This window comes from Equus asinus, chromosome 24, assembly GCF_041296235.1.
Source record: "Equus asinus isolate D_3611 breed Donkey chromosome 24, EquAss-T2T_v2, whole genome shotgun sequence".
Taxonomy (NCBI): Eukaryota; Metazoa; Chordata; class Mammalia; order Perissodactyla; family Equidae; genus Equus; species Equus asinus.
The window spans coordinates 67,636,461-67,652,208 of record NC_091813.1 but is presented as its reverse complement, the minus strand read 5'-3'; the positions used below and the strand labels follow the sequence as shown (position 1 = coordinate 67,652,208).

Here is a 15,748-nt window from a genome sequence, read left to right as displayed (position 1 = left end):
TGGCAATGACACATCTTTCTACGGAGGCCTCTCCGACAGGCTCTCTGTTGCTATTGTGACCTCCCCACGGAGCTGGCATGTGGGGCACTTCAGGCCTTATTTGTGCTCAGCCTCTCCAACCTGATCCTGTCGCTAACACTAAGGCACTGTTGTGCCTGAGCAAACATCCGGAGCCTGAAACCTGGCCCGAGGACACGGGGCTGCGTGAGAGGCCCGGCCCTCCCCGTGTCATTGCCTTGTTTCTGAATGAACTTCATCTCTTAAAAATTGTACCCTACCTTGGGGCCATTTGTCTTTTCGCTGTATATATTTGAGAGGATGAACTCAGTTTTTGGCTAGCTGTGCTCTGTTTCATTATTAACTTCATTTAAGAAAGCAAGGGGCAGGAATACAGGAAGGCAAGAGTCTGCATCCTTCTGTCAGAGCAGAAAGCATTGGCCCCGAACGGCAGTTAGCCTTCCGGCTGCGCTCAGCTCGTTAAAAAGAAGATCAGAATACAAACCAAACTGTCCCTCCCAGTCCTCTATCCACAGAGGAAAGCCATTATAAAAATATATATAAATATATATATTTATAAATATAGATATATATAAATATATTTTTGCTCATTTTTATTGCACCTCCTTGCTACCTGTTTCTGTAGTAAGTGGATGCTATTACTTTTAAAATTATCTCCAGAAAAGGGCAGGATGGTTTGCAAGAGAGCTAAAGAGGAAGATTAGGATAATCAGAGTTGAGGAACGAACAAACGTCAGGGGGGATTAGCCGTTTCCTGTTTTATCAGGAAAACTGCCTGCCGGGCAGGGGCCGTGGCCAGGCCACCGTGGGTCACTAACCTTGCCTGTAGAATTCCTCGCAGACTCTTTCGCTCCACTGCTTGCTCATCTCCCAGACTCTGCAAGGGTTGCAGATGTCAGCACACTTCAGGGCAATCTGAGGGAGGACAGGGCAGGGCAGGTGGTCAGAGGGGGACCCTTCAGCAGCAAACAGCGCCTGAGCCCCAGGGGCTCTCAGACCCACCCGCCTGCCTCCCGGGACCCGGCTGGCGTTGACAGATGGCCTCCGAGGAAACAGCACTTATTCACCAGCACACAAAACCTCCATTCAGGACTCCCTCTACAGCAGCGAGAGGGAGAGGAGTCACCGTCCAAGGACACGGAGCTTCCTGGAGGAGCCTTGGGGTGGGCAGGCCAAGGAAAGCTGCAGCCTGGCTCCTAAAGCTGCCCCGCCCCTCGTGGGCAGGGAGGCGGCAGGGGCCCCAGCCAGACTCATGTGAGATCATTTGGACCTCATTCCCACAGTGGCCACGCTGACGGACTCCATACATCTCTTGTATCAAACCCGGGAGTGCTTGTTTGCACAGCTACATCAAAGCTTGCCTCACACTGTCTGGATGTGGGATGCCAGATTTTTCAGTGATGCTGACCTTAGGAGGTTTAGCTTGAATTCCCAAAAACGTAGTTTCTCTCCCTTAACCGCCAACTGCCAAGAGGCGGCTGCCAGATGGGCCGCTGGTGGTGTGCCCTGCCCACCGGCAATGTCTGTTTGTTTTGACCCAGTTCCTTGGGATCACACAAGTGCTAACAGTGCTGGGGTCGGGGAGAGCCTGGATCCCATGAAGTTGCAAATTCGGTTGTTTATTTTCCCGTTAATGGGGGCACGGGTACATGTTGGAGTCACCATGGGCCGGAAGTCCCCCCCAGGTTGTGCCCTGTAGGGGTTCACTCGTGTTTGCAAACTTTCCTTTTGGAATGCAGGCATTCAGGCCAAATCTTTCAGCTCCTCTGGACTTGGCTCAGTCACTAAAATCAGGTACGTGGCTCAACTTTGTGGCTAGAAGTCTAGCTGAGGCAGAAAGAAGGAAGGAGACAGAGCTCCAGGCCGGGGGCGGGTATTTCCTCGGGAGGATGGAGCACTGTGGACACGACAGAGGGCAAAGAAGACCACAGTTCCATCTCCTTTGTGCAGCTACATCTCCCGGGTAAGAGGAGGTCTGTCCTGAGGAACCCAGGGTCCTGCCATTCAGTCTTTTGCACCAAAAGGAAAGAAGGAAGACAGGAGAAAATGGAAGATGGAGAAAAAACTCTGGTTTGGATATCAGCTCATATTTCTACTTCCCAGGTCCCCTTGTTCTCACGTCACAAATGGCTTCTTGCCGTGGAATAAAGCAGAAAGGGTTTGATTTTCTACGGTTCAATTTATTCAGTTAAGCTTAAAATAATTTATCTATTGCTGCCTAAAAATGGTACGACTAGGTAAACACGTTTGAGGCTCAGAGAGAGATATGAGTTTAGGTAGGAAAGGGAAGTGAAGCAGGGCTTGATTAAGTGGGTTTCAGATAAAGGAAGGCAGCTTGTTTGTCAATTTTGTCTGTACCGTAGCTCACATGGTACACTTTTGGCTTATAGAAACATTTTTCTAAATTGCCAGGTACCACCGTGCCCCCTTTCACATCAAGCCACGAAGTGGGGTGGATTCTTGTCATATGCCACTGCCCAGCAGGGCCACTCCGCGGGAAAGCAGTTAGCAGACACGGAAAAGGAGATGTTATCAACCACGGACGTGAAACCCAGATTTTGCTTGCTTGGAAACCGCTTAAAAATTTCATGTGTTCATGTGTCTCCAAGCTTTTCATAAAGTAGGTCACTGCTCTAACTTACACCGTGGGAGACGCTCCTTCTCCTACGTGCTAAAACTATCGATGGGGTCCCTTGGTGTTTTCACCCAGCAAGGATAACGGCTCCTGTTGTTGTCGTTTACCTGGAGCATAAAGTGCCTGTCGCGTCCATCCTCCAGCCTCAGATCTTTATTGTGGAGGTGAGTTCTCAGTCGGGCCAGGAACTCGTTCTGCCTGTTAATGTCTGTTGCCAAGATCAGGGAGCCCAGCTGCTGTTCGATATCCTGTCTGCATCCACAAGAAGGACAGAGAACACACACACACAAAGCAAATCTCTTGGAGGAGGTGACTGATTCTGTCACCATCAGGGGCTGAAGCTGAATTTCTGCCCTCGATTCTGTGGATTCCACAGAGGCCCCCAGAGCCCGAGAGTGATCCCCTCACCCGCCATCAACCTGTCTGTGCATAGCAGGTTTGCCAAGAACCGTAGAGAGTGATTGAAACCTCGGGTGATCAGACTTGTGGGAGTTCATACATGCCCACGGTTCCAGTGGATGAGAAAACTGAAAGCCAAGTAGAAACATATGCTTTAAGGAGGACACAAGAAGACACACAGAATCATGGGAGTTTGGTAAGAAAGTTCTAACCAGCTCAAGCATTAAGATCTGCCTGGGGAGAGACAAGGGCAGAATAATAGAAATAACAAGGAGGACAGCACAGCGACTGATAGGGTGGGATGGAAGTAGCCATCAATGGAACAAAGCAGACAGGCCAGAAAGGGATACTGGAACTTAAAGAGGAGTGACAGTTGATTGAGGCACCACTAAAAACCAGCGGGAAAGCAATATATTAGTCAACAAATGAGAGAGGGAAAAGGGGATATTTCGGAAAGATAAAGCAAATTAAAGATTTATTATCTCACATATAGAAATTCATCAATGGAAGGAAAATTCATAATTACTTTTAAGATTCACCTTTAAAAGTGAGATGTATTTATGTAGAGTGCATAGAGCCTACATATACAGTTTGATGAATAAATGTAAAATAAGCATCTTATAATCCCCACCCAGGTGTGGAGTACTGCTGGCCAGGACCCCAGTAGGCCCATGATGATTTTCATCACATCCCTCTGCCCCTAACCCCTAAGTAACCACTCTCTTGATCTCTTTTTCCATAATTTCCTTGCTGCTTATAATAACTTTACCACCTGTGTGCGCAGGTCTAGATAATATGGTTTAACTTTAACTGCTTTTGAACTTTAGTTTCCATGGTAAGTATTAGTGTACACTTCGCTTCTTTAGCTTAACGCTATGTTTTTGAAAGCCATCCATGTCGATGTGTGAGCTGTAGCTCATCCATTTCCATAACCATGTTGTATTCCATCACAGGAATATACTACAGTGCGTTTATCCACTCTACTTTTAATGGTCACTTGAGTTGTTGCTAGCTTTTTTTTTTAAAGGTATGCTTTTTTTTTTTGTGAGGAAGATTGGCCCTGAGCTAACATCTGTTGCCAATCTTCCTCTGTCTTTTTTTTTTCTCTCCCCAAAGCCCCCGTACCTTGCTGTAAATCCTAGTTGTAGGTCATTCTAGTTCCTCTATGTGGGATGTCACCACAGCATGGCCTGACCAGGGGTGTGTAGATCCGCGCCCAGGATCTGAACCCATGAACCCTGCGCCGTGGCAGTGGAGCATGTGAACTTAACCACTCGGTCACGGGGCCCACTCCCCTCTAGTTTTTGACTACTATGAAAAATGCCACAGCAAACACTTTTATGTACCAGTTATACATGTGCAAAAGTTTCTCTAGGGTCTATGTCCAGGAATAACATTACCGGATCATAGAGCATGCTTATCTTCAATTTCCTAGATATTGTCAATTATTTCAAAAACAATTGTATTAATTTATACTCCAAGCAGTATTAGATGAGATTCTCATTCCTTTACATTCTTACTCTTCATATTTTTTGCCAACCTGAGAGGTATGTCATGCAACTCGTTGTGGTTTTAATATGAATTGCCTTGAGTACTAGTGACATTGGACGTATTTTCATGTGTTTAATGGCCATTTGTAGTTCCTCTTTTGTGAAGTTTCTATTCTAGTCTTTATCTAATATATTATTGGGTCATCTCTCTTTTGTTTATTGATTCTAAGAGTTTTTATATATTTTCAATAATAGGCTTTTGTCAGTTATGTGTTGTAAATACCTTCTACTCTGTGGCTTTTCTTTCCACTTTCTTTATGTTATCTTCTGATGAAAGGAAGTCTTAATTTTTATCACAGCTTAATCTATAAATCTTTTAAATTGTGGTTAATTTTTTCCCTTCTATTTAAGAAATCCTTCCCAGCTCTGATGACAACATTCCTTTACATTATATTCTAATATCTGTATAGTTTCACCATTTACATTTTGGTTTCTAAGCCATATATAAATTTAATCCACTTCCGAACATTAAAAATAATCATAGAAAATAGGCAATTCACAAAAGAAATATAAAATACTCTAAAATATGAAATGATATTAAATATCCTTACTATAAAAAAAAGCAAATTAAAACAGCTGCGTGATACTATTTCCCCATTTTTATTGGCAAGGATTAAAAGTAACAACTAAATAATTTGCTGAATTAATTAATGATTGTGATTCCTACTGCTGCTGATGGTACGGGGAAAATGGTCCCCTTATTCGCTGTTAGTGAGAGTGTCAATTAGTATGATGTTCCTGGAGGGTGATTTAGGAATTAATGCTAAAAGCGTTTCCTGAATATAAATAATTTGACCAACAGTTCGTCTATAAATTTACCTGAACATGTTAGTAAAGATGTAATTAGTAAAGATATATGTTATAAGGATGTTTATCCTCTTGTTGTTTAGAATAATGAAACATTTTGGGGAGGAAAAAAATCATGAGAATTCATAAATACATAGGAGATTGCTTAAATAAGCCATGTTGCATGTGCACTATGCAATTATTAAATATGTTGATGTTTAGCTGTATTTAGCTACATGGAAAAATGTGATGTTTTATTGTTTATATTACAAAATAGGATACAAAATACGTAAGGCCTGATCTCTATGGTCATAACAAAGAATTTGGAAAGATATAAAATGGGATTATGGATGATTTTCACTTTCTTTTTTATAATTCTCAATATTGCATAAATTCTTTGAAAATATAAATAGTAAATTTATAACCAGAAAATATAACTATTTTAGTTAGGTGAAATCTTTCATGAATCAAATTAAAAGGCAAACTAAAAATTTCAAATAATATTTACAACATAAAACAAATGGTTACTATAGTCAAAATAGAAAACCTTCTTACAAATGAACAATAACATTGATAGGAAAATAGGAAAAGACCAAACACAAAAATATCTTCCCTAAAGAAATAACAATGGCCAGTAAATATATGAAAAATTTCCAATCTCTGTTGTAATCAATGAATCTCTCTCTCTCTCTCTACGTATATGTGTATATATGTCAAATTTGCAAATATTTTAAAAAGATAATAGAGATAAAACTCAACTTTGGTGATGCACATTGATAGATGTTCTCATAACCCACCAATGGGAATACAGGTAGATGCAGTTTTTTGGAAAAGCAATTTGATAATATACAACAAGAACCTTAAAAATTCACAACTTTCTGATCAATAATTTCTATCCACAAATGTTTTCTCAGAAAATAGAATATCAGAGTTTGGGATAAAAACCTATGTTTAAGAATGCTTGTTAAGCATTGTTTATAATGACAAAAATCTGGGAATCATCTAAATTCCAAACAATAGGCAATAGTTAATATATTTTGGTACAATAATACCTTATAGCCATTAAAATAATTTTATTTTAGTAGTAGGTTTAATGATATGGAAAAAGACCTCCACGGAAAGTGAAAAATGTCAGGACATAAACCATACAAAACAAGTTCCCCATTTTGTTAAAATATGGTTGCGTTGAAAAAAGACGAAAAGGAAATATACCAGCCAGGTCAACATTACCAGTAATGTTACAGTAATTCCAGTTTTCATCATACTAGGTTGAATCACATGAAAACGCCGCTGTTCTACTGTTTTGGGCCCTTCAAAAACAGCAACTTCATGTGGTTCAGCGAATAAATACTTTTCTAGATTTTCCTTAGTTTGTACAGTTAACCTGTCTTACTTTTAAAATCAGAAACCTGACTTTAAAGCGTTTACATGAGGAAAGAAGGACTAATCACAGTGAGTATGATGATAGCTTTCATTATAAAGTCCTCTCACACGTGCTGTTGCGTAACAATTATTCTTCTCGCAAAAGCACTTTACAGCACTGCGCCTCGCAAAGACATAAAAACATGCAATTTTTATTTGGAATCGCTGGGGACGGGCAGGAGATCTTAGGAAATGAGTACTAAGTGAGTGACCAGGCTGGTCCAGCTCGTCCCTCGTTTTGCTCTTTCCTGTCCTCTCTCTCCTTTCTTCCCTCTTCTTTCTTTCTTTAGCTGTCCCTGCCACCTACCTCCTTTGTTTCTCCTACTTATTTGATTTCTTGCTCTGGTTTGTAGTTCTTTTTGCATTTCTTTCTTTCTATCTTTGCAATTTGTTGTTCTAGTGAAAAGCGTGAGTTTTTATTCCCCGCATGAGGATTGGTTTTATTTAGTCCCAGGCGGTAAAATGTCATCAGAACTGAAGTTCCCCCTGCAATTTCCACATTCCTCTGGGTGCTGGGAGACAGCATGCGACAGGATCAGAGGGCCAGGAACAACCCTGGGAGCCCAGAGCGTGCTGCGGGTTCTGTGGAGAAACGCCACTTGGTTTTGGACCTTCAGCTCTGCGCCCTCCAGGAAGAGGGGCACGGTGCTCTGCACTCTCCAGGAAGAGGGGCACAGTGCTGTTTGCGTCTTCTCTCCTAGCGGCCTCAGGTTCCGCGCATTTTAATTAAACAGATCAGAATTAGCGGTGGCCTTGGAGGACGGGAGAGCAGCTAACTTGGGGCCTCGTAGAAAATGAGGCAACGGCCTTGGATTTGTAGAACTCACTCTACTGGCCGGGCTAACAATCAGCGGCCCAGGAAGCTAGTGTTTCCCCTTCTGTTTAAAATGCAAGAGACGTTGGTAAATCAATGCTGAAAAAATTGCTGGGCCCCATCCAATTACTTAACAAAAAACATTTTAGAAAAGAATTTCTGGCTTCTACTTTTGCCAAGACTAGCAATTATAATACACACTTTATTGAACTCATCTTAAATCTAGCTTGAGAACTCCTGTGTTCCTTTTCGATAAATATTTATCTTTGGATCCGCACGGGAGGACAAACTCGCTAACATGAAAGACAGGAATCTGGCACAGCAGAGCGCTGATGCAGGAGTGTGGAAGCTGAGAGCCGTGTACCCAGCCCCTTGTCCTGACATCAGGCCCCAGACTATCCACAGCTCCTTCAGAGCTCCCTGAGACGGCCTGGCTTCTGGGTTGCAGGAGCTGACACAGAATCTCCTCTGATAGACAGCCGAGCGCAGGCAGGAGGTACGGCCGGCTGGCTCCCGGCCACTAACCCGGGGGGTCTCAAGCGTGCCCTCGAGAAAGCGGCTTATCTTTAATGTGTGAACATCAGGACCCTTCATCTCTGCGCCACTTACGTCATTTCCTTCGGCAAGTGAGCAAGAAGCCTTGATTCTCGAAGCATGCCGATTGTCGATCGCCAGTGGTGATTCTCCAGCACAGACATGTTCTAGAAAGAAAACAAATGAAAGCTGCGAATGAGAAAGAAGCCGGATACCGATCTTTGATGCTGCTCACAGCTCCACTGAGGCCAACATTCTCCCTCCAGCCAGTTTGTACCTGATGACGCAGAGGCAGACCAGAAGAGAAATGCAAAATAAAGCAGCACTGGCTCTCCTCGAAGCCATGATGACAGTGGGAGGGCCGTGAGGCCATTGCTGACCCTCCCCTGGGGGGCTGATGAGGATCTATTTCCAGTATCATTCACTCCTGCCTCGGCCCCCGTGTTTGATAGCCTATTCAGGCAACAGTCAATTTAGAAGATAGAAAATCGGTAGTAACAGACTGTGGGGCTGTAGGCATAACCTAATCCAAGATCAGACTAGTCACCCGAGCAGCAGGCTGCACGGCCCTGTGTCATCCACTGCACTGACCCTTGTTTCTCGACCCTGGGTCTGACCCACCTGGGCTGCTGCTGACACAGTCAGACTCCTGAGCCCCAGTCCGTTTGGTTTTGGTTTGGTCTGTTTGCAGTGATGAACTCTTACGTACACCAAAGTTGGAGACCACCGCCATGGAAGCAGCTGCCAACAACCTTCGGGACCCGTGCATCGGCAGTGGGCCCGTAAGGTCTGAGTTTGAATGTACAATCGCCTCCTTGTTCAATTGTCTTGCTGTCTCCTCCCTCGTGGAAACCTCTGCTATGTCGATCTCTCCCTAGACTTCACTCCTCTCTTACACATGCTGCTCGTTCCAACATCAGCTAACCACGTAAACAAAGGATGTTTCTTACAATCCATTGTGTTTGTTCTAATCAGCAAACATTATGGCCTCGCCGTGACTTTATACATAAAAAGCAGAACCCCCCAAGCCCCCAGGAAATCTTTGTGCTTTATTTTCTTATTTGTTTCTGTACTCATTCCTCATTTTATTTCAAGAGGGGTTATACACTTACAGAAAATACAGGAAGATAGCATACATTACAAGTGAGGGGAAGCTGTGTGATTCTGCTTGTATGCGGTACCTGGAGCGGTCAAATGCATGGAGACAGGAAGACTGTGGTTGCCAGGGGCGGGGGGAATAGGGAGTTACTGTTTAATGGGTATGGAGTTTCAGTTTTGCAAGATGAAAAGAGTTCTGGTGGTGGACAGTGGCGAAGATTGCACAAAAATGTGAATGTACTTAATACTGCTGAATTGTACACTTAAAAGTGGTTAAGGGGCCAGCCTGGTGGTGTAGTGGTTGGGTTCTTGCACTCCACTTCTGTGGCCCGGGGTTCCTGGGTTCAGATCCCTGGCCCGGACCTATGCACCGCTCATCAGGCCACACTGTGGTGGCATCCCACATACAAAACAGAGGAAGATTGGCACAGATGCTAGCTCAGTGACAATCTTCCTCAAGCAAAAAGAGGAAGATTGACAACAGATGTTAGCTCAGGGCCTATCTTCCTCACCAAAAAAAAGGTTAAGATGGTAAATTTTATATTATGTGTATTTAGTCACAATTAAAAAAAGTGAGGGAGAAGCAGCAAGGAAAATAATATGGAGACTAAATGGAGCCAGGATAGAGACTGAAAGCCGTGCCATCATTACGCCCCTACTGAATCTCAGCCACCCATGCAATGCGCAAACTTTTCAGCAAATGAGAAAAGAGAACCCCCATGAGTGACACAGCCCAGGTTCCATTAAGGAAAAGCAAATTCAAGGAAACTGCAACTGCTCTTGGTTCTAAAACCAGACACCGATTTCTCTCCAGGACTCTGTAGAACGAGCATCATGAGAGGAGTCTTCCACGGACGCTCCGCGTAGGCTGTCAAGCTGCTGATCATTCCTCTCCCTCCAGAGGGTCATTATTCTCTATTCACCACTTGACTGAGTTTGAACGTGTGATGAGATTTTGTTACTTTTCTCCACTGGCCTATTATCTCCTTTTGGGCATGAGCCACACCAACAAAAGAGAATATTTATTAGGAATAACATGCTAGACTAATCTGTTGTGATTGTAAAGATTTACGAGAGCAGAGAGTGATAGGTCAGCGTATGTAACAGAGGCCCTGTGCTGCGGTGACATTTAATTCAGTCACTCACGAGTGTTCCCTTGCAAGACTAATTCCAGCAGAGGTGGGCATGAGTGTGCCCTGTGAGTTTTCAAGGGGCTGGAAAACGGTAACAAGACTCGTGAGAAATGACACCACGCCCCTGTTGGATGGTCCCTGTTGGATGGATCAAAGGTGTCTGGCGGGTGGCCGTCAGCATTGTCAGTCACGCCAGCCCGCTGTAACATCCTCATTAGTAATCTTCCCAAAGACAGAATACTTGGGAAATTGGCTGGTGAAACCATATTTGGAGATGAGCACCAGGAAATGGGAAGAGATGCAGTGGGCTTGGACGCTGGCACTGAGAAGAGACACCAACGCTCACGATGACGAACACCACCGGTCGTGGAGCAGGTGTTATAATGGAAGTGTGTTTTGGCCAGAACTGTGTCAGAAGTAGGGTCACTCCTGGGGGTTCCAGAGAAGGAAAGAATAGCTGCCTGAGGAAGGGGACCAGCATTCAGGAAGCGCCCCCTCTGTGCCAGGACCTCTGCGCCAGGCCCTCTGCGCCATCTCACTCAATCCACCTAACTCTCCATGGTTCGTATCATTAACTCACAGATGACGCAGCCCCAGGTTGCTCTGAGAGGCCACACAGCTAGTGGTGGCTGAGGAAGGCCTTAAACCCAGGTCTGCCCACTGTCAAGACCCGACTTTGCACACGCCCCTTGCTGCCTCCCAGGACTTTCCTCTTTGCGGCCACATCCACGCAGTCAGAAGCTTGAAGTTTATAAACTGATGAATGCCTGCAGTTATACTTAATTTTGCAAAAGTCGTCTGTAGTTGCTGCTGTCAAAGTCTGCGGCTGATTGTTTTAATTAGGTGTTACTTTTTAAACCCACACTGGGATCTTCACATGTACCTCCAAATTTGGTTTCACTGTGAAAAATGCTGTAGTTTGAGTATGTTACGAGCTAAGTAGGTTTAGATTGTCTTGGGGGAGAACCCATCTTTCGGCCCCTCTCAGCTCTCAATTCTGGTCAGCCTCTGAGACCTGTTGGTTTTTCCAACATGGCGTCACTTCCACCATCCTTTCCTTTCATTGAAGTGACCCCATGTCACTGCTTAATTATCCTCCCTAATTCTCTTTCTTTCTATCCATCCTTCCTATAGCTGCCAGAATGTGATGTATTTGACAACATTTTCTACCACCTCCCTAATCATTGGTTGAAATATAAACTAATATTTATTAAGCACCTGCCAATATGTGAGGTGCCATAGTAGGCTCTGGGGATCCAAAGATGAAGAAGACAAAATTGCTGCCATCAGAGAGCTCACTAACTTCAGTCTGATCATGCCATCTGCCTTCTCCCAAGCCCTGCTCCAAACCCCACAAAGTTCCCCATCAGATAAATTACACCCAACTCCTTAGCTTGGCATTTACTGCTCTCTGAAAATTGTCCCAACTATTTCTGTTCCTACGTGTTTGAGATCATTGAATACTTTACCTCTCCTTTCCTACAAAGCTCTTATAGTCCAAATAAATGATATCGTATTAATGACTATAACTTACTATTGACATAATTATTAAATTATCAATATACGAAAGTGTCCTTTCCTTTTGACTTTTGTGCCTTCCACGGGGGTTTATCAGGCTCAAACACCTCTTTCTCTGCGTTTACTTTTCAAACTAAAGCCTGTCTTTCAGAGCCCACTTCAAATACTCTGTCTGGGGAGCCTCCTGGGGCGATTCCTGCAGAGGTGGACTTGCTGTCCTCTGAGTCCTGCGGCTCTTTCTTTGGGCGTTCCTCACGTCCTGAGTCCTGTTGATGTACATGAGAGCTATCTACGACCTTCTTCTTCTTACTAGATTATAAGCTACATGTGAGTAGGGAGCCTGCCTCGTTCCGTTTGTATCCACTCAACTCTATCTCTTTCACGGAGAAAGTGCTTTCTGTTAATTTGCAAAATAAGTCACTGAATAAGCTACTCGATTTCATTCAACAAGTATATGCAGCACTTACTGAGTTCCAGGCACCGTAGCACGAGCTTGGACTACACCAGTGAACGAAACGGACACGGACTAGCGGTGGCAGGGATGGGGAGAGATGGAGAATAAACAATAAACATAATAAACACTTTAATTCTGGAGAAACATTTGACAGCATCTCAGAAGACAGTGAATGCATGGAGAGAAGAAGTGGAGCAGGAGAGTGGGAGTCTGAGAGCCTTCGAGGGTGGGGCTGGTAAGGTCTTTGGGGTAAGAGGTGAGGTTTGAACGAAGACTTGAAACGGGGAGGGAGGAAGCCGTGCTGCTCCGGGGGGGAGAGTCCACCAGAGGAAACAGCTCGAGCCTCGGCCCCAAGTGGGGAGCAAACGGCCAGCTGTGAGGTCCACGTGCCGTGAGAGAGGGGAAGGGTTAGGACCAGGAGTCAGAGAGGTGGTGAGAGACCAGATGGTGTACAGCCTTCTGGCTGTTGTAAGGATTTTGGTTTTCACTCTGAGGGAAATAAGGAGCCACTGCAGGGATCTGGGGGGAATGAAATTCTGCGACCAGCGTATAACTAAGCTCACTTTGGCTGCTGAGTTGAAAACAGATTCTGGTGGGCGTAAGGCTGGAAGCAGGTGTCAAAGACTATTTAGAGGGTGACAGTGTTCACCCAGGCGGGAGAAGACAGAGGCGTGGACGAGGGAGGGGGAGGTAAGAGTGGCTGATTTCTGGATCTGCAAGGATGGCTACAATGTTTCTGGCCTGAGCAACTGGAAAGATGGCGTGCCCATTCCCTGCCGTGGGAAGGCTGCAGGTGGAGCCGGTTGAGAGGAGGCCAGTGTTGGACTTGTTGAGTCTGAGATGTCCATTAGACACACGGACATCATGGCAGAGATACCAAAACCAAAGGAGTAACAACAACAAAAGGAAAACGGAATAGCGGCACAAGAATGTGGTAATTCATGGATTAGCGGGAGATTGTCACATGAAGGGAGAGCTCACCCTGATTAATCATTTTGATGGTCTCAGGTTTACAATTAAGCATCAGGCGTGGCAGAGACGCCTGTGTGTTCATCCTCTAAATCCATTTTCCTTTCCTGCTTATCCACAAAACCTCAGTTTTTAGACAGTCTTGTAACTATCCAGAATAGAGATAACATTTTCCAGCCTCCTTTATGACTAGATGGGATCACTTGGATAAACTCTGACCCATTGAATGTAAGCATAAATGTTGTGTGGGATTTCCAGGAAGGTTGTTTAAAGGGAACTAACTCTCCGGGAGAGGCCTCTTTTGCTTCTTCCCATTCTTCCTTCTCACTATCTGGAACGCAGCAGGAATGGCTAGAGCTCCAGCAGCTTTCTTGGGCAGTGAGGACGAGGTCACACCCTCGTGCTGGTAGACTGTAGAACTAGAGGGATCCTTGGACCCTCACCCTTAATTTTGTGCAGCCACTGTGCCTGCTCTGGACTGCCAACCTCCACACTTCTTTTATGAAGGATAGAAATAAACTTCCATCCTTGTTCAAGTCACGAATACCCCAAGTTATTTATTTAAAGTCTTCCACTTCATTCTGAAAGAGTCAATGAAAAGGTCTTTGCAGTGTCTTGATCTATTATAACGCTTGGTTTTTGCATAAGAATGATAAGAAGGAATTTTACAGCTCCACCAAGGAGTGAGGAGAAACCACTGTAATAAAGTCAGAAACGCAGGTATGTGACTCTAACATGCACACACTTCTTATTCTGAGATGAACCATTGCCATCTGCTGGGACAGACTCCCCCAGTTCTCCAGACAGATCTGCTTGCTCCCTCTTCCAGCTCCCACTCCAACCCAAGCTGCTACCCAGCGTCTAAGCCTCCTTATGATACTTTGTCCACTGACCTTGCTCACGTGTATCAATGACCCTCACATGTTTTGTTCATTTACTCTTGAAAAGAATTTTGAAAAACCATGCTCTTCCTATACTTTTTAGAATCAATATCTAAAATCACAAATTTCAATGGTAACAAAAGATCTTATGTTCAGCACATTTGTGAATATCGGTATTTTAACAAAAAAATCTTCACATCACTCTTTTATGTATTAAATGCATCTAGAGAAATCTAAATGCCATTTAACGCCCATTCATCTCCCATTAAAAAAAACACATGAATAATTTATTCTTTAAGTCAGAAATTTTAAATTGATTCTTTTTCATTTAGAATTTATATTTCCATTCTACTTCTCTACAGAATTTTATTTTAATGTAATATATTTTTTGTATGACATTCTTTTATTGTCACCCTATCATATTTCTCTGCAAGAAAAATAAGTATATAAATTGGAAGTTTAATTTAACAAATTTTTATAACATCAGGTCTGAGTAGTAAATATTTTTCTAGCTTGAATTTACAATGAAATTGCTATTAGTAAGTAACTGGTCAAAATATATGTATATTGCAAATTTGGAAAAAATAATTAAGTTTAAGAATAAAAATTTATTGGCATTGCATCTATTTATGAGATGGCTGGGAGAGTTATAGTACCTCAATTACAGGAGACCTCCTTTAATGTTTTTAGCTGTTCCTTTGTTTGGTATTTTTTCACACTGGGGCAATATGCAATATTGGTGCAATCGGGGCACTATGCAATATGCAGAACGGGCAAGAGAGATGTCTTTCTTTTGTAAAGTGGGAACGGTGGGGGGTGGTTGTGAAGGAGGAGTGGGAAAGCAGAGCTGACCTGACTGCCTGCAAGCACATTTTAGGCACGTCTGCGTAAGGGCCTGAAGTGGATTCTGTTAGTACGGCTCATGCCGGCATACCCCGTGGACAGTGCTCTGTATCCACACGGGCACGCTGAGTCTGAACACCCTGCCACTGCGATTGCCACTGAGAGCAGGGAGCACGTCGTACTCATCTTTGTGCCCCAATAGGAGGCACAGAGCCACTGACAGATGTAAATGTTTGTTGAATGGATACTGAGTAACTAATTTCTGAAACTTAAAAGTACAGTAGATGCAAAAGTTTAAGAAACTGTTAAAAGAAAGAGCCCTGTTACATTTTGGGTCAATATCTGACAGAAGCCAGACTTGGGATCTTCTTAGGCAAAAGCCGGAGAGCTTTTTCAATTATTATAGCAATGGGCTCTTTCCCACTACTCATTCACAGACAACCAGGAGCAAGTGAATGACTCCAGAAATAACACACATCCGGCAGCACTTGTCAATTCCAAGAAAAGGAATAAGAAGATCATTGTACAGATTTTTCAGTCAGTGCTTCTCATTCTTCATGGCGCTCTTGGTGTGGGTTAGCACGAAGGTCACCAGGAGCAGGAGCAGCTTCTGAGTGGATAGAGGGGATGTGTGCCTCGATCTGGCGGTCTGGTCTGAGCGCTGTTCCTACGCTTGTCAGATTTCCACTCGGGG

At 44.0% G+C, this 15,748-nt stretch overlaps 1 protein-coding gene across 3 annotated transcripts in view; it reads right to left on the bottom strand.

Moving 5' to 3' along the window:
- PDE7B (phosphodiesterase 7B) overlaps positions 1-15,748 on the bottom strand; it is a 293,064-nt gene that overhangs the window by 11,285 nt on the left and 266,031 nt on the right. For all 3 annotated transcript variants that reach the window (XM_014850588.3, XM_044754279.2, XM_014850589.3), the window contains 3 exons: positions 8,234-8,325; positions 2,761-2,905; positions 837-933 (listed from right to left, as the gene is read on the bottom strand). In XM_014850588.3, coding sequence (XP_014706074.1) covers positions 837-933; positions 2,761-2,905; positions 8,234-8,325 — 334 coding nt within the window. The remainder of the gene's footprint in view (positions 1-836; positions 934-2,760; positions 2,906-8,233; positions 8,326-15,748) is intronic.